This window comes from Hippoglossus stenolepis, chromosome 13 (genome assembly GCF_022539355.2).
Source record: "Hippoglossus stenolepis isolate QCI-W04-F060 chromosome 13, HSTE1.2, whole genome shotgun sequence".
Taxonomy (NCBI): domain Eukaryota; kingdom Metazoa; phylum Chordata; class Actinopteri; order Pleuronectiformes; family Pleuronectidae; genus Hippoglossus; species Hippoglossus stenolepis.
The window spans coordinates 14,932,657-14,951,479 of record NC_061495.1 but is presented as its reverse complement, the minus strand read 5'-3'; the positions used below and the strand labels follow the sequence as shown (position 1 = coordinate 14,951,479).

General features: G+C 44.6%; 1 protein-coding gene across 1 annotated transcript in view; it reads right to left on the bottom strand.

The window, feature by feature from the left end:
• igsf3 (immunoglobulin superfamily, member 3) overlaps window positions 1–18,233 on the bottom strand; it is a 78,855-nt gene extending 60,622 nt beyond the window's left edge. Inside the window, exons 1-2 of the mRNA XM_035174504.2 lie at window positions 17,573–18,233; window positions 17,196–17,476 (exon numbers count right to left, since the gene is read on the bottom strand). Coding sequence (XP_035030395.1) covers window positions 17,196–17,238 — 43 coding nt within the window. The 5' untranslated portion in view covers window positions 17,239–17,476; window positions 17,573–18,233. The remainder of the gene's footprint in view (window positions 1–17,195; window positions 17,477–17,572) is intronic.
• Window positions 18,234–18,823: the final 590 nt, after the last annotated feature.

The window sequence follows — 18,823 nt, the reverse complement described above, 5'->3', positions numbered from 1 at the left end:
AATTAGAAATTAAGTTTAAACATCTTCTGACTCATTAATATATATAAAAAAAATGTTTAAACACAACAAAACACAAGTTTAGTGAACTAATGTGTTGACTATTGGGAGTAATTGACTTGTCACGAAGGCTGATTGTTACTATTATTTATGACAAGTGACATACTGTATGTAAATCCTGCCTCAATCCCTTGCACGCATTCACACAGACACACACACCCACATAACATTCACCATTCAGGGAACAACTACAAACATCCCTCTCATTGCAGCCGGAGACAACAGAGCACTTACACATAACCCCCCAAATCCAGACAGAGTGACAAGCACGCTGTTTCCTGTCTGCACAAGCAACTGGGGACTGCAGCTGGGTTTGTGTGTGTGTGAGTGTGCGCACGTGTGTGTGTGTGTGTGTGTGTGTGTGTGTGTGTGTGTGTGTGTGTGTGTGTGTGTGTGTGTGTGTGTGTGTGTGTGTGTGTGTGTGTGTGTGTGTGTGTGTGTGTGTGTGTGTGTGTGTGAGAAAAGAGTCTGTAAGAGGCTGTGTCTGTGGGCACAATGCTCGGCATTAATAATTCACCAGAACAGCTTTTTAACTTCAACATCCTCTTTCCTCTCATTGTAGCTTTCCCTCACACTTCCACTACACCGCCACTTTTCATTCACCTTTATTAGCTCGAGACCATTTACACTCCTGTACGTGTGTGCACAAACATGCATGAGGTGTGTGTGTGTTGTGTGTGTGTGTGTGTGTGTCTGTAGTACAATAAACGGTTATCTGGTTGTCACCTTTGCAGATTGCTGTCACTGGTTTGAGTTACTGCACATTTGTGTTTGCAAACACGAGAATCTGCCTGTGTCGATCACAAGTCTTGTGTTTCCTTCCTGAGCTCGGAGCGTCAGGTCTTTTGTCTATCGCTTGCCTTTTGAAACTCATCCCACTGATGAGCTGATACAATCTTTACAAATCTCTGATTTACAGTCGCTCGCTTGAACAGGATTTGAATTCAGTCACAGTGGCATAATATAAATGAACACTGATTAAACTAATCATTCCTTATGGCTTGATCTCTCCTAAAAGAACCCCCCACACAACTCATCAAGATGTAAATTCTCTCAAATTTACCCATGAATGCCTCTAATTCAAATATTTAACTCGTAACTATGGAGCAAAAAGAAAGGAAAATAGTGTGAAAAATTATGCAAATGTGCTTTTTAATAATGTACATGTAAGTGTCATTTTCCAACATGCACATCACATACATTTTTTATGCAGTTCTAGTGAATCATGCAACATATGTCCCAAGGGTTCCTTCACAGAGATATAACAGACATGATTAAAAAGTGTTAAGGCCATTTGTTGGGGTTTTCTGTTGTTTGTATTTGGAAAAAAAACATGAATAAAAAACACTTAAGGACAAGACCCTCCACCAAGGCCCAAAGTCACCTTCAATTCAGTCCAATAAATATTTTTTCCCATCAAGATCCATGAATTACTCCCCGAGTAATAAGGTAAAATGTCAAACTAAATATATAAATAAATCTTGCAATGTTATAAAAAATTCATGAAAACATTTCTGGATACTCCCCCTGATCAGGACCCATACCAAAAATTAATGGGTTCTTAACTAAAAAAAACCCTCATATTTCCCCTCAGATTTCTGTTGTTAAAAATGGAGAGGTAGATTTGTTATTCTGTCGGGAGTGTGACGACCCTGAATACACAATACAAACATCAATAATATCGTATCGTGATACGAGGGCGATGTGAGACCCCAACCTTCTGCACGCAACCTCTGCAGGAGAAGCTAATGGATTTTTGAAAATAATTTCACCCTGTGCAATGATTTATAATTTAATATTATGAATTTTACAGAGTTCTGTTAAACCCATGATGAGGTTCACGATATCGGCAGCTACTTTGCACATCTCTTCCCGGCTGTGCCTCCATATCACACTGCTTCATCCCCAGAGGTCAGAGCCTGTGAAACATCTGGACACACGGACGTTTAAAAAGTGAGTTAGCATACAGATTGACAGAGAGTCTGCAGAGAGGCGTGCTGACTGAGTCTGACAGAGCGCAGTAAGAGATGCATTAGGTAAGAGGAGCAACCGTCTAAATCTGACTCAGACCCCTGGTTCCCTGCTTTTCCTCACTGTGATGTCAGAGTGCTAATCTGGCGGCGCCCAGTCTTCTTCTCCCCGTGTCTCATGTTGCAGCTACTCATCTAGAACTGCTGGAAACATATTACTCACAGACTGAAAAAAATATATTGCTGAACTAAGACCCGTCCTGCTGTCATCCCTCTGAAACAAGTTGCCTCCTTACTTCCGATTAGTCTCAATGCCATCCACCCTGTCTCACCATCAATCCTTCCCTCCGTCCTGCCCCTCCGGTCTCTCCCTCTCTCTCCCTCTCCCTCCCTCCCTCTCTCTGTATATTCCTGTCTGTTCTCCGGGCCTTGCGGTTCTCTGCGTCTTTTCAGGCAGGATTTAAGCAGCTCTGCGAAACTTCAAAGTGCCCATCGCTCTGCGGGCTGTTTAGAAAGGCTGACAATGACATACCAAACCCTGCAGACCTTCAACTGATTGCACCATTCCACCCCCCTTACGCAATAATCCCGCGCCCCGCAACCTCCCCCCGTTCCTTCACCTCTGGCTGCGCTGCCTCGATCACCCAGAGTTCCTAGATATGCTCAAGAAGGCCTCCGATTTTTTTTCTATTATTAACACTCGTCTCCAATCTCTGCATATCGTGGATGATTTGCTACCCTTCTCCTCCTCCTGCACTCACTCTCTTTAGCATTCCTTCCCATGTGTCTCATCGCTCGTCTTGGCTGCCGGATGCTTCCCTCAGCTTGTTGACTGGACGCAGGAAACATGCGTCCAGTGTCAGGTGATGGGGAACGATCACGGAGAAGCTCTCGAACTGACCTTGGTGTTCATCAGCTGGAGCATACGTAGCAATGGGAGTGGATGACCAAAAACACACGCACAGAAAAAAGCTGCAAAGAGGATTATGCTAAGTGGAAGGGGGGTTAAACACTAATCCAATCATTTGTGGCCAGTGTCTTATTCTCAGAGGAGACCGCAGCAAAGCCACTAGAATCCATGCCTGCGAGTCACCATCACTCTGCTATGACACATGGTAATTACACACCTAGGCAGGTGTATAATAAAAAAGTCTGGAGCGTGACACAGAGGGCATCCAGCAGTGCCGAAATGTGCTAATGTTAGAATTCCAGCTGTCCATCATTTCCTCTCGCTTTGCTTTCATGTCTTAATAACATTAACACATAAACATTTGCCCTCATACTTCTTGATATATATATTTGATGCAAAAATGCAAAAACAAGACAGAAAAAAAAAAATCTCCCGGTGAAAAAGCGGTGGCACACACGTAAAAGACACAGATGAAGATGTAAAGAGAGTTTGCGTCACCTCTCGCCTGAATAATGCGGTGGATTTGATGCTGTGGCGAACACGTCTGCACTGCGTTGTGAATGTGTGAAAAGCAAAGTGGGTAAACTCCAGACCCAATTCTCAGGACTTGACCCGCAGGTCATGTCTGAAAATGGTTGAAGTGAGCAGGGCTCAGCCAGGCGAGCCTCCCTCCACCCTCCCTCCCTCAGCGGGCTCCACAGACGTACCACTGAGAGCACCCTCACCACCTGCGCCTCTGTCTGCTTTGGGAGCAACAAGCCCTCCGACTCAGACCTTATACGGCGATCCGTGAGCACAGCGGAGATGATCACCTGAGCCTCTCTCCCTTCCAGCGATCCACTAATCTATCTGCTAATTCCAGAAATATCTGTCTCTCGAGAAACGTTCATCTTATCGGGCTCACACTTGCCAGGCGTGTAGTGTCCAATTCGGAAAGATTTGGACACTTGATACATTCAGTATTTTTTCAGCACTTTAACATTGAGCTGAACTGTGAATTTATTTATAGATTTTTTTCTTTCATTTGTCAATTTTACAGATTTTTTTTTTTCAACGCTGTGGGCCTCAAGCTCTGCCATGAAACCTGCAATCGATCAATAACCTTTAACCTGACTTGAAAGAACGTAGAAGGAATATTATGAGGCACTGTCATTACGCGAGTTTACAGTAATAAACTGATGCGCACATGCATTCCTGCAGTAGATTAAAATGCAGTGCTTGCAAATGCTTCTCCTCTCACATCTGTGTCTGACTACGATCCAGCTGAAGAATATATCTTTAATTCCCCTCATCTATGTGTTTACGATCCATTTCTGCTCTGGCTCCCGAACTGCTCTTCTGATTGAATGAGCCGTTCGTCCAGCTGCTCTGCAATTCCTGTTTGGAAAAGCCACCGGGGCTGTTAAACGGTAAAAATTTATACATCTTGAATACACAGGCGTCCGGGGCGCTGTACCAGTGGCAACAGGCACAACAGCAAATCGGTGACCAACTGGGCCCTCAGCAATGGGAATGGCCCCAACCAGCCCAGCCACGGTCTTGTTACCTCTTTACAATCCAAGACCTCCTCTGCCCGGCTGCTCGAAAGCTGCTTCACATGGTCCAAATAGTCCACGAGGAAGAATAGGAACAGGATTTATAACAACAATAAAAATCTCGAGGTTTGAACTTCATGCGTTTCCATGAACCAATCAGTATTCAGGAACATAATGGTTGGTTGGTATTGTTATTCATTCGGAACTCTAACTTGTTACTGATTCTATCATTAATATTAAATAAAAGAGAAATACTTAAAGATTTGAAAGAAACTTTTTAGGGCCTTTTATAAGGAAAAAAAAAAAGAAGAAAAACAAAAAGATATTGGCAACTCTATATTGTTGATTCTGGCCAGTTTTTACTTTTGAGAAATACTCTAAAAAAGGCATGAATGGACAGTAAGCCCTCAACTCAAAACTTCTCTGCAAAAACTTTCAGGGGGAAGTTAAAGAGCAGTGGAACGGCAGCAGCTACAGCCAGTGAGAGATGAATTAATTATGAGCCAACTTGGACCCAGTCAATGTCCCATCTCCCCAAGGGAAGTTCAGACTCATCCTACAGATCTGAAATCTTGTGAAGATTCTCAGACGGCGAGGTAGCGCTGAGGCGAGGAAAGGATTGCACGCATGGCGAGCGGAGAGGAAAAAGAGGGAGAAGAGGGAGAAGCTAAAGAGAAAACGACAGCTGCCTCCGGGGTGCCGAACACCACAAAAAAAATGCACAGAGCTAAGTGAATTTATGTGCCACTCACTTTTGTGCAGCATATAAACGCAGTGTATTACAGAGAGAATTAAACGCTGGAGAGAAAGGAAGAACAGTGTTTTCCTCTGCACACTTCTCAAAGCTGGTTTAACCAGTCTCCAAAAATCACTCGGCGCCTGTCTCCCTTTAGGCCCCGAAAAGCAGTTGACCCCGTTAACATCATTACCAGAGAGAGAGAGCAAGAGAGGGAGACAGAGAGATTCCAAGGTGAGGGAAGAGAGGAGGGAGAAAGATGAAAGCGATAGAAAGAGGAGACCCTAACATTTAACAGGATGTGGTCATGGTACCATTTGAACTCCCGGAATGAAATAAACCTCCATGCATTTCATTATATTTTGGCCTACAAAATCATAATTGCCCATTTTTTAATGGACACCACTGTGCTTCATGTGAATTTGTGCATAAGCTGTTTTCAGACAAAGTTTCACATATGAAGAACTCAGCGGGAGTTTATCCAGGAGACCGACAACAGCTCTCACAACAACAGGAAATCATTCAGGCGAGGGGTGGCGTCCAGATAAAACATGGAGGCAGGACATGACGTATAAATTCTGCTGCAGATATGTGTTTTTGTTTACATCACATCGACACAGGCGTCAATTCTAATCACCAAAATCCCTCAAATCTCATCTTTGTCTGCATCTTCTGACAGGAACCTTATTTTCATCCTAAAATATTCATATTCTTTTTGTCTTTTTCAACTTTGCGTCCGACAGGTGCATCAACACGCCCACCTGCTGTATTCTCACATGGTCTCACTCTGACATTCTCTGGATATTTTACCAGGGGGCTGGCAAGAAAAACTCAGGAGAATGTCCCGAGTTCAGTACATGTCTGAAAGCAACATAATATCTTGGTGTGAGAAACTGTACAAATTCTCACACACACAGAGAATATTTGGCTTCTCTGTCTTTGTACACTGCACCGAATCGTCGTGTCACCTTGAAATACATGCCAACATACAAATGAGTGCAACTCTGTCTGTGAGAATAAGAATCACGATTTCCAAAAAAATACCTAGCTGCTGGAAGCCAGTCAACAGGGAAACAGATGCGACACACAGTCTATGTTTCATAAAGCATAAAAGAGAGACCAAGTGTTCTCACTTCCATTAGAGGGCCAGTTAGACAGGCTAGCAGGCCACTTTAACAGCTGACACACACTTAGAGCAACTGACCATTACGCCCACGCAGCTTTAATCAGAGGGAGAACGAGCGAGTACAGGAGCGTTCATAGAGTGGGAAGACGAAGCCGGCACGCTGCATGCTATCGTGCTGCTCGAGTAAAGAGAGGCAGGCGATGCTAATGGTGAAGAGGCAAAGATTACAAGATGTTACACAGAGGGAAAATTTCACTAAAGCCCTTTTCACACTGGTCTAAAAACCCACCAATATCTGGCTGTGGTCTGCAATGGGAATGCATACAATTGGCAGTCACTCGACTCAGGTTATTAATCGACCACGACTTCTTCTTCTTCAGTCTAGACACTGATGCTGCACCTTTTCCGGCACAACGTTACAACAGCCATTGAACTTCCAGGCATTGGCGAGCAAACAGCCATGAAGGTTTATAGACTTCATGTTTTTTTTAATCATTTTACGGCATATCTAAGATGCAACACTGGCAAGTCGGTGAGGTGACAGAGCTTCTCATTTGCACATTTGTGACATCGAACATGACATGAGAAAGGCGATCGCACTTCTGAGTGTCTTAGAAAGCAGGAAACTCCGCCAGGGGGCAGAGAAAGAGAACCGCACCTAAACAAACAGACACACACATGTATAGTGCATGATTATACTGTACAATCATCCCTCCTCTGAGGCTCACTCCATCTTGTGCTAGGGAACAAAGAGTTCACAAGCAAATATCTTGCGTAGTTCTTCTTTTTGGCTTCTTCTTTTTGCCAGAACTGGGACAGAGCTGAAATAGTTTTGACATTTCGGGGAAGGGATATAGCTCATTCACTTTCTTTCCAGGTAAACATAAGGCTAGAGCCATCTGGTTAGTTTATAGCCCTTAGCAGACTGGAAACAGGGTAGAACAACTAGCCTGGCTGTGCCCGTTGGCAACGAGATCCACCTACGAGCACCTCCGTCGCCCACTAATTAAAACGTGATGTCTTGTTTGTCTAATCCGTACTCATATTTAAATATAAAATCAACAAGTTTCTACAGAGGGTTATGTTCTGGGGTCACAGCAGGACTTCAAGAAGTTACTGTTTTCAGTAGGAAAGAAAAAGATTTGAAACTGTTGAACATAACAGGTTCCATCTGTTTCCAGTTTTGTGATTATGATAAGCCAAGCGGGTGCTCGCTGCGGCCTCATAACCAGATTCAGATGATAAGAGAAGGATTTTTGCAACGGCTTTAAAAACACAGGACATGACTCATTCTGCTTTCAAGTCTCTCAGCAGTCAAGTCCGAGTCAAGCCTCCAATTTTTGGGATTCAAATCCAGGTCTCAATTCTAGGGGCTCGTGCTCCGTGCCACACCTGGGTCATGTTGTCCTCTGCTCCTTCCGTGCTAACTGGTTCTAATTTATGGGCCCCCTGGGCTACAACAGTCATGACCCCACCTGTGCTGTTGCGCATAACCAGCTGGTGATACCAGGATGGACGCAGTGGGGGGTTCCCAAGGCTAATTCATTCTTCTGTGCCAGTGTGATACAGTACGCAGGAGGTGTCCGTGGCCTCCAAGCTATAAATGTTACTGTGTAAGTGTAGGGGCTGTGCATGCTGAGCACAAATGTGATTGGTCTGCATGGTCTGATTCATATTTTCTCCATTCCATTTCCGGTGCATGTAGTATTTTTGATAGTGTCAACAGCAAAGAGCAGATATTAATCTATCCTTCTCCGCTGAACAGCTGCCTCTTCACACTCCCTCCTACACCCTCAGCTGCTTCGCTTTTCCTTCCTGCTGGACGTGAAACAGCTTTTGAATGGTCATTGTTTGATCCTGGGTGATCGTTTCAAACGGATAGATAATCAGCCCAACAGCGATTTCTCCTCATCCTTTTAAATAACCTTTGCTTCAAACATTTTTCGATCAAAATTCTCATTACCGATGTCAGAAATAGTTTTCCTCCTCCTCATCTGGCAAAGCTACTGGTTCTCAAATGCTATATGTTGCTGTACCGCTCCGTCCCCTCCACTTGAGGGTAATCATGATCAGTTTTGAGATTTGTTAGAGAATCATTACATGACCCTTGTTTTGCAGCCTGCAGCTCTAGTCAACAAAGTGAGCTTGTGCAGTCACTACACCATCGTCACATATGGCAAAGCTACAGCAACATATCGACGGAAAAATCTTAAGTAAGGAATAAATATTGCAGCTGGGTAGCACTGTCATTCTTCCACACAGGCCATTCCACACACATTGTTGGACATACAATGCGTTCACTAAGCCCCTACCATCACAAGTAAAACCCTAACCCTTACCCTAAAAGGGTTGACCATACTTTCCGTGTTTCTCAAACGATGGACTGCATCGGTCTGGTGTTCCAAGCATGTGAACCAGATCCCACATTCCATTCCATTGCAGCATAACCAAGAATAGCTGCTATTTGTGTCTCTTTATACTCCTTCAAAGTTGGCTTGTACAAATGAGAGTTCCAGCAGATCTTCTCACACAGCCTTTCTTCAAAACCAGCGTGTATGTTCTTCATCATCTTCTCCTCTTTTTTGCAAACAAATCAAGAGCACGCCACCAGCTGGACTGGGAAGTATCAAACAACATGATATAGCATGCGCAGTTGATGTGTACAGTCATCGCAGTCACAACCTTTGAGCTGCACGTAGACGTTCGCATAGCGGTCCATGTGTACCCTTGCAGACATGGTTGGGCTGTGAAATGTACGTCACACAGTGCAACAGACTATAAATCACCTTTACTCTGACCTGAACCCAATTCTAACACCAAAAGTAACTTAATCCTCAAACAACCCTTTGAAAAAACATTTTGGGGAAAGTGAGGACATTTTGGTCGGTCCTCACTTTCCCCAAAATGTCTCCATGCCGTAATGTCTATGCTCAACATGACCTCACAAAGAAAGAAGTACAAGTACACGCACTATATCACGTATTCAAAAATAGTGTGTATTGTTCTTAATGGGAAAACAAGAACTAAACCCAGTAGTTGTGAGCAATCAATTAAGAGAAAGAAATCCATGAGCTGAATATAGGAGGTAATTACACTCTCCATCATTTTCCCCATGAATGCTGCTGTCAACGTGCTTTTAAACTCAGCTTCATAGATCACTGGAATAAAAAAGAAACCAATTTTCCAAACTACACTGAACCACTCTACACTCATCATCTGGACAATAGCACCATATCAAATATAATTATTTACAGAGTATATACACACACATGCATATACAGTATATATATGCAAAATGGCTGCTGCCAAGAGTAAATTGATTTTTGCCAAATCTATATTGGTAAACAATTACAGAGTGACAGATGGTTACAGTAAGTGTGTGTGTGTGTGTGTGTGTGTGTGTGTGTGTGTGTGTGTGTGTGTGTGTGTGTGTGTGATGGACACTAACAGGACTGTCTGTGCCAAACTGAAGTGCTTAGGTTTGTGGTTAAACTTAACAATAATATTTTAATTAAAAATATGGACCTTATCTCATCGACTGTTTATTTCTGCTTATAATAAGAGTGGGTGAGGCAGAAAGGTTAGAATGATAAGGAACAAAGACAAAGTTGACAGACTGGTTGTCCGCACGCACACGCACGCACGCACACACGCACACAGTACATTACGTGCCTCCATCCACGCCCTTCGCCAGATCCATTAACTCTATATATGGACACCTGCTACCCCACTAACCTCATCTCCCCAACCCCCAACCCTAAGCTATCTGACCCCCTCTAGGCCTCCCCCCACTAACAGACACATCCCCCACTCACTCTCTCTCGCTGAAGGACAAAGAGCTGCGGTCTCGAATCTCACCCAACCAAAACTTTCATCCAGACAAGACAGGAAAACATTTAAAAGCTCCATCCTCATCCTGTCATGAGCAACTCTTAAAGGACGCTTTGCAGAATTTTTGTGGTAGTTGTCGTTAAAAGAAAAAGGAAACAGGCAATAAAAACATTCCACTATCTTCATTCATTATCCATCTTGTGCTTAACAATTAAGCCTGACAGCTGTATCTACTTTATGTACAGTGGTTAGTTTGTGTATGACTGGCAGCTTGCTATCACTTCCCACGTTTGTGCATTAAGCTGCAGATTGGAAAGAAAACTAATTAACTATTAATTAGTGTACTTCAAATAGACCTTTTTCCTTCCATTGTCAGTCATTTTGTCTTTCAGGCAGTAAAATGCACAGACTTGTATATTCATGCATTTATGTATAAGCAACAAAGACACGCACAACATGCACACATTCCTTTTCTTGTTTTAGGTGTAAAGTGGGAAACAATCACATTAACTAAAAATAATGCCAAGGGGGGTTGCATATATTTAGACACTTATTCACGCAAGTATTTTTTTTAACATAAACACCATCATAGAATATGGATCATCAGCCGTGTGCAGGTGGGGAGCTTGTTGTCATAGTTACGGCACCTGGTGTGTATCCCACCAGCGTGGGATCTGCTCGTGTTGAGGATCGAGCAGGGACGGGGGAGAGTGGTGGCTGCAGTGAAGGACAGCAGCTCTGTGTGTGTGAGTGTATCTGTTGGGGGAGTTAAGTGCAGTCCTCTCGTCAGTAATCATCATTCCCGTCACACAACCGCAGGAGGTGCGAGGAACAGACAAACTCCCCAGAGGGAAGGGGGCTGGGTTGGACTTTTAATTGGTCAAGGAAGGTGCTGCTCATAAAAAGTCCAAGGTAAATGTGGCCGTTAAACGCAGATTCTTCCTTCAACGCTGAACAGGAGGAGAAAATATCTGGCTTGAATCACTTGAGGGCAGTTTTTAATTAGTATTCTTTGAAAAGGAGGTTGGGCCTGGTATTGTTTGGAAAGGAGGGGGGGAGGGAGGTCAGGGGCTACTCACAAGAGGAGGAGGAGGAGGAGGAGGCAGCTGAAGTACCTTTTAAGTGCGAGAGTGAGATGAGGCAGAGATCCATGCATATCGCACCTTAAGAACACTTTTAACGGTTTACAAACTGAATACCTAAAGGTCAGTTGTCGCATTGTTATCACAAAACACAAGATAAGGGTGTCGGGCGTGAGCAGGCGCTGCCATTGTGACGTGGGACAGTCCCGACGGTTAAACCAAAGGTGCTGCTGCGGAGCCAAAAAAAAGATTCAAACACAAAGCAGACGCTGCCTCGGCTCTGTCTCCGGCTACAGCCACTTCACTGATTCACTGTGGCAGGCAGGAAGTCTCCCTCAAGAACTTTGTTACACTTCACACAGTCACTCATCTCCACATGCGAAGTGCAGAGAGGCTACAGCTCAGATCTGGGACACGGGGGAGGATCGTCACTAAAACAAAAAGAAACCTCACACAGACACTGCAGGAATTAGAGCGGCTGAGATTATCCCACAACCAACTTTTGATTTACGGCTCAGTTACCAATAAAGTTCAGTCGGTTCGATCGCAAATTGTTTCCAGACTTTTCCTTGATCTCTTCAAGGCTCCGCTCGAGGAAGAGCACTTTTATTCCTTTTAAGCGGTTTTATCTGCGAGAGGATGGAGACCCCGTATAGACCTGCTGTTAACATCCATCCTGAGTGATCCCATCACAAGTGGTACAGGAGTGAACGCACCTAAATGCATCCTGAGATGCGTTTGAGAGGTCGACGACATTCAGAGGTGGTCTGAGTTCACATTCTTTGCTATGTGTGAATGCAAATCCGTCCTGGGCCACACGAAGGACCACCTACTCAGCTAAATGTCTCAAATCCATGACAATGTAAATGTATCTTTGCATTTCTCAGTCTATATGTTGATTTGTTTGTGGCATCCACCACCGATCACCAAATGATGACCGATACTTTTAACTTAAATTGGTAAATCTTTCTTCATAGCTTCACAATCAATCATTCATTCAGTCCTCCAGACTCCGCTCTGTCTTATTCTCACACGCACAAACATTGTCATTAGACACACCTGTAAAGTCAGACTGGGTAAAAACAACATTATTTGGTCTTCTTGAACACAAATGACGTACGTGATTATTTGCATCTTGAGCAAGGAAGTGAGATCCGATCACAAATGGTCACAGGACAGAAGTGCAATAGATGCTGCGAGTCACAGAGCACATTCAAAAAAAATAATACTTGCAACATTGATGAGAAGAGACGGCTCTTAACAAAAAGGTGTGAACACTATTTGTGTTGACCACTTGTGATCTGATCTCTCAGGACAGATGTTAAGACCAGGGGTCTGAACAGGGCCTGAGAGTGAGGAGGGAGAACTGAAGGCAGTCGTAGTAAAACTGCAGTGGTAGTTGGGTGTGACTTTCTGTAGCAGACTGTGAAGTCTGTATTTGAGGGACTTACTTTGCCTATTGGCATTACAGTGATAGCCAGCGTTTGACTTGTGCTCGAGCACATGACACACCCATGTGAGCACAATGACCCACTCCTCACCCAGTTCTATTGATCCATGACTAACAAGATGTCTCAGTCCAGTAGAACACTGACCTACGTCTGGCTGCCTTGTCATTATGCATCCCAGCTATAGTGGATATTTACTGGAAACTTACGACACAGCTAACAGTCATTTTGTCAGTTGAGTCGACGATTGTTATGGTACAAAAAAAAAAGGCGTCTTGTCATCGGTATACACAACGGCGTGGGTCTAATGCTTATCATGCAAACAAGCCCGCGTACAACTTCAGATTATAGCAGGCACAGAAAATAACAAGGGGAGCAAACAGCAGCACAGTCAGACAGCTGCACAAGTCCATATTTCCCCCCAACAGAGGGAAGCGGGTCCCCTGTTTCTGGTGACAATAACAGACACAAATAATGAGAAACAAAACCTGGGACAATCAGGTCGCGAACACCACAAACTTTTTTCAGCATCATGTACACGGAACACCTACACAAACAGCGTGACAGTGAGTTATTGCATTTTGCTTCTCTGTCTAGACAGCACTCTCTCCTGTGTCAGCTGAGGCTGACAAACACATGGAAATCATCCCTACTGTGGTAACAGCTGAGTCAAGATGTGCGGCCAGAAGACGCATTGGGCTTGACCACACACACAAGAAAAAAATCCCTGTCATTCTGAGGTGGGGGGGGGGTGCTTTTCAGCTGTCATTCTTATTTGGGACAGAGGAGAGGCTGGGGGTGTGCATCCGGGAGTGGCACTGCAAACTCCGAATTCTGACAAATGCCTCGGAGTTGACCTCAACATTCCCATGACCATTAAAGGCTGAGAAGACAACAGAAATAACTATGACCTGTGTATCTTACTTCTTTTAACTTACTTCTTTGATCTCTAATTGACCTCAATTTAGATCATTTTCCCCTTCATATATCTATGTCATAAAACAGGGAACCATGCTACTTTGACTAGCCGCTAAGGGAGATTTATGCGAATTTGGAGCAGCGTGATGTAACACGATGACATCAGAATACCTCAGAAGTATCGGCCGGAAAATTGACGAAGTGTTTCAGGAGCTTTAGTGGCAGCATTTTCTGTCTAAATACTAGATGTCAAAGCTACACGCAATTATCCAGATGAGTCCATTCCATACGCACGATTATTAATTTCTTTCACCATTAATTATATTGGAAGTTGTTTCACATAATTCAGAGTACGCATTTTAATTAGTTTGTCCAAAATGGAAAACAAGATGATTTAAATCCAAACTACTTTAGAGCATTTGTGGCAATTGTCACAGCACCACACGAACAATCAAATCAGAGTGGCTATAAGTGCTGCCATTCCTACTTTGTGCAAATGTTTTGGGAAAAAATAAAAAACCTGGCACAGCAGTTATGCCTAAAATGGAAATGAGCTCTTAAGTACCTTTATGCCGTTTGATTGGGGCAATTATGCAGAGCTCGCTTTATAATCTGTCTGCCAATAAGCACAAAGTTTGACAGTGTTACAACAACTACTTAAAACTTCTTTTAATCAATAGTGTGCTGTAATGAACCGGGATAACAGGTTATTCTTTCCCCGTCAGAGCAGAATCAAAAATCTCAACAAAAGAAAGACAGGAGGAAGCATCCGAGCACACAAGAGTGAAAAGAATGGAGGTGTATGACGGCAGAAGTAAGATGGTCACTGGTTTTCATGCACTTCTTTATGGAGTCCTGAGTTGTGTTTATTCCATCACAGTGAACATCGAGCCCGCAGCATATTTTAAAACTCCAGTTTTACTGAAGCTCCGCTGTTGTGCCTTGATTTTAAATAATAATACATCATGAAAAAGAATGCAGACATGAGGCAAGCCTGCAGATATATTTTCATCTCCTAGATATGTAAATGAAACCACAGGATGCAAGTAAAAATAAAGCGTACATTTTTGTAAATGCGACTGCAGGGCGTGGAAAATTCTGGGCATGTTATTTAGAGTGTTAATGGTTTGTAGCAAATCAGCAAAACTTGCTAAATCACTGGTAGCATAGGACTGACTATAGGGACACAAAAAGGTGCAGCTGTGTTTCTTTATGCGTGTTGGTTATGTTATGCATCTTTTGAACAAAGGCCTCGCCCACTGCCACACCCAAATATTATCCAATCGCTCTTCTTCCTCTCCCCAACCACCAATCCTCTCATGTAGATTTGTGCAAATCCATCCATAAGATATTCAGTAACTGTATCAACAGGGTGAAAACAGCACCTGTCTCATCGAGGGGGCAGCGCTAATCGAGGTATATTAAAACATCACGTTATGACACACGCATGAGTAACCTGCAAGTGGCAGAATGTGCATCTTGACAGACATAAGCTTTAAGATTTTTTCCCATGCATAATGCGAGAGCTGCTCTGAGACCAGCTGATAAACAGGACCAGTGGCAGCTCATCACAACCTGGGCGACTGCAGGCTACTCTCATGTCAGGCCCGGTAAATGGAAACCACTCAAGCATTTCACAGTTAAACCAGCCAGCCTCACACATATTACACTTTCAATTTAGTTATATAAACCCGGGATGTCTTGGGTACTTTGCGTTGGCTCCCTCCATTTCAAGCGCACTCACACACAAATGGCAGCAAAACCCAGAACGTGCACAACGATGCCTTCTCACTCTCTGTGGGGGTACAGGACGGCATCCTGTTTGTAAACCTAATAAACATTCGTTCCTCCAGGCAACTCCTTTATATGCCTTATATCATATGCCACACATAAGCATGCACGCTCACACCTGGTTGCAAACTCAGCACCATAAATCAGCCACGATATAAGATTTGCCTAAGTGGCACCCCTGGGTTTAGCAATGACGTGTGCAGTTGCCATATAACACAGCTTTCATCCACCTCTTTGTTATTTCAACAAGCAAATGAGAGTGCAAACGTGTGACTGCTGACACATGAGAGATGTGGCACAAATCTGACGCACACACATATCTCCCTTAACACAGATGTGTGTGTTTGCAGATACCTCTAGGAGAGTTTAAATGAGGCCATAATACTGTACTACTGGAGCATTGGCTCTGTACTCTTCCTTGAGACGGATCTCTGGTCTTTTTTTTTTACGAGGATGATGTGATGGTTTTAGATTCAGGTTTTCTTGCAGATTTTCAAGTTTAAGAGGATGCAGCATATCTCCAATGGCAGAATTGTGAGCCTCGTGTCAACAATAATGCCGGAAACACATTACAATGTTATTAAAAATATCGCGAGTCCCCTTGTGATTCATGCCAAGATCGACACTGAGGTACACGTTGAACAAAAAATGGCTCTTTCCCAACACCTGAACTGTTCCTGACCGCCTCAAACTGCTTTTCATTTTACCACATGATTCATTGTTATTACGTAATTTGAAAACCCCTCCGTTATTCAGCCCACACTGTAGATAGGATCTGAATTGTGTGTGTGTGTATTCTTCCCTACTGTACAGCGAACAATGCCTCTCGCGTTCTTCATGGCAAAACTCATTTGCGGCCTCCCCCCCCATCCCTGTGAAAGTGACTTCTGAAAAGGGAACGTGAATCAAGGCGCAGGCCGGTAATCCTCTTGGCCAAGTGGGGGCCTCCAGTGGGCCGACTTCCACTCCCACCCCCGCCTCCCTCCACTGTCCCCCAGCAGCACCCACAGGCCTCCCAATCCAGGAACAGAAAGGGCCATCTGGTGTTTGTTTGGGACAGTTCGCAGACAGGATGTACCTTATGCATCTATGTGTGTGTCAGCAGTCATGCCCGTATGAAGGTTTGAACGTGTCACAGAGTGTCATCGTTGGAACACGTAGTGTGTGTTCTTCACCTGGAGGCATGACTAACTGTGCCAACTGCACAACAAAGCAGGCACTGGGTGTCTTCACACACACACTGGATGACTTCATACCCCGGGGGTGTTGCTGAGGTGTGGTCCAGGTGTGTCTATGATGCATGTGTTAGTGAGTGTGTGTGTGTGATCTTGGTGTGTACGTATGCATATGTGGGGGTTAATTACAGACAATATCAGGTTGCCACAAGGTGCACTTCACAACGCAGGAGGTCAGACTGTGCAGGGTTAATCTGGCTAAAGTCCAAACGTGACATTAACCTAGTTCAACACACACACACACACACACACACACACACACACACACACACACACACACACACACACACACACACACACACACACACACACACACACACACACACACACACACACACACACGTTCATAGGCATCTGTTATTATTGCAGCGATTATCGATGTAGCCTACATCCACCTGACTCATGATGACTAGTAGTTGCTCTCCACTGAAACCGTCTCAAACACGTGTGTGTGTGTGTGTGTGTGTGTGTGTGTGTCAGTACACGCAGGTCCCCCCTCATTAATCTAACAGATTATTAATATGACAGCAGCTTCTCTTTCCTCCAGGTGACTTACCGAGCAGCGCACAGGCGAGCAGCAGGAGCGCACCGGTTGCCATTGTGTGGTGTTGCCCCGCAGATTCACTTCCAACAACAGCTATTCCCTTTAGACGGAGGAGGCGGCGTCTGGCCGGGGGTTTGACAATGTGGTGTAAACCGCTTGTTCCCCCTGGATCAGGAAGAGGAGGAAGGTCTGCGAATCCCAGGCGAACGAAAGCCTGTCCTGAGCCCCAGAGCCGGAGAGACCGGCGGGTTTGCCAGCGAGTGTCCGACTCACCTCTCCGTGTCCTCCTCCTGCTGAAAATAAAAAAAAACCTCAGCTGGGCAGGAGCAGGAGCTTCCCCCCCTCTCTCTCTCTCTCTCTCTCTATCTCTCTGCCTCTCTCACCCTCACCTATCTCGCTTTTTTCACCGCTGACGACGTGTGCGTACGCCAGGCGCCCGGGCGACCCAACCCACTCCGCGTTTACGCATCCACCGAGACTGCGGAGGCGATTCGGTACCAAAAAAAAATGGCAAAAGTCAAAGAGTAACCTGTGCGTGATCGGAGATGCTGGGATTCAACGCAGCCTCGTGCACTGAATGTGAAAGTCCCGGTGGTCAGACTGGAAATGAGCCCTCGCTTCCGTCTCTGGTGATGGGAGAGCAGATCGTCAGTCCAAGCAGACTCCAGCTCTCTCCACGGCGAATCCCGGAGACGATCATCAGTCTCCTGCTATCGCTCCGCAGAAAGCCCAGTGGGCGGGCGCTCCAGATGAACAGACAAGGCTTTGTGCGCGCACACAATATATCTGATTAATCAATGAACACGTTCAACTCCCCAAACACCGACTTCTCACTAAATTCTCTTGAGCCAATGTGTCCTAATTTAAAAAGGACTCAATTTACGCACAAGAGCCCTTTAAAAAAAAAAAGCAGCTTTACTCATGCGTTCAAACACTTGCTGCGTAATTAGGATCCGTCTGACGAATGCTTTGAAGTAACAGATTCCTTCCAGCCTCTGTACTTCCCTGTTTCCTGCCTGGAGAACCACCTCCGTATGTCCGGTAGTTTGAAAACTTATCGGCGTGCTGCTGCACTTCTGCCCCCACCCACCCTCCTATCAGAGGAGACCACGCCCCGGCCGGCAGTGTGGGACACCGTCCACTGGAGGACAGATCTGCATGTCTGGATTTAAATTCTAGGCCATGTGCGTTGAATGGGTTAAGTGAAGTGGAGGGTAATTAAGGCTTTCAAGCTCACACCAGTTTGTATTTGCAGGGGTGAAGTTGAGCAACCTTGTGCGGCTGGCACAAAATCATATTATCTGGCATGTGGGTAATTATTTTTGAGAGGAAAAAGAAACAAATCCTTTTTAAATATGAGTCTTTTTTATTAATGATGTTTACTTGTCACATGCTGATCACACAAAAAGTCTCATTCTCATGCATAATTTACCCAGCAGTCACAGAATATTTCATATCACTCGCAGCTCCTCTTTCCACACACACACACACACACACACACACACACACACACACACACACACACACACACACACACACACACCTCTGGCAGGCGACATAATGAGGTGCCACTCTGTTTGGGAACTGTCACTGACATCAGAACAATGCGTCAAAGTTCACCTCTCAGAGGTTGCAAGTTG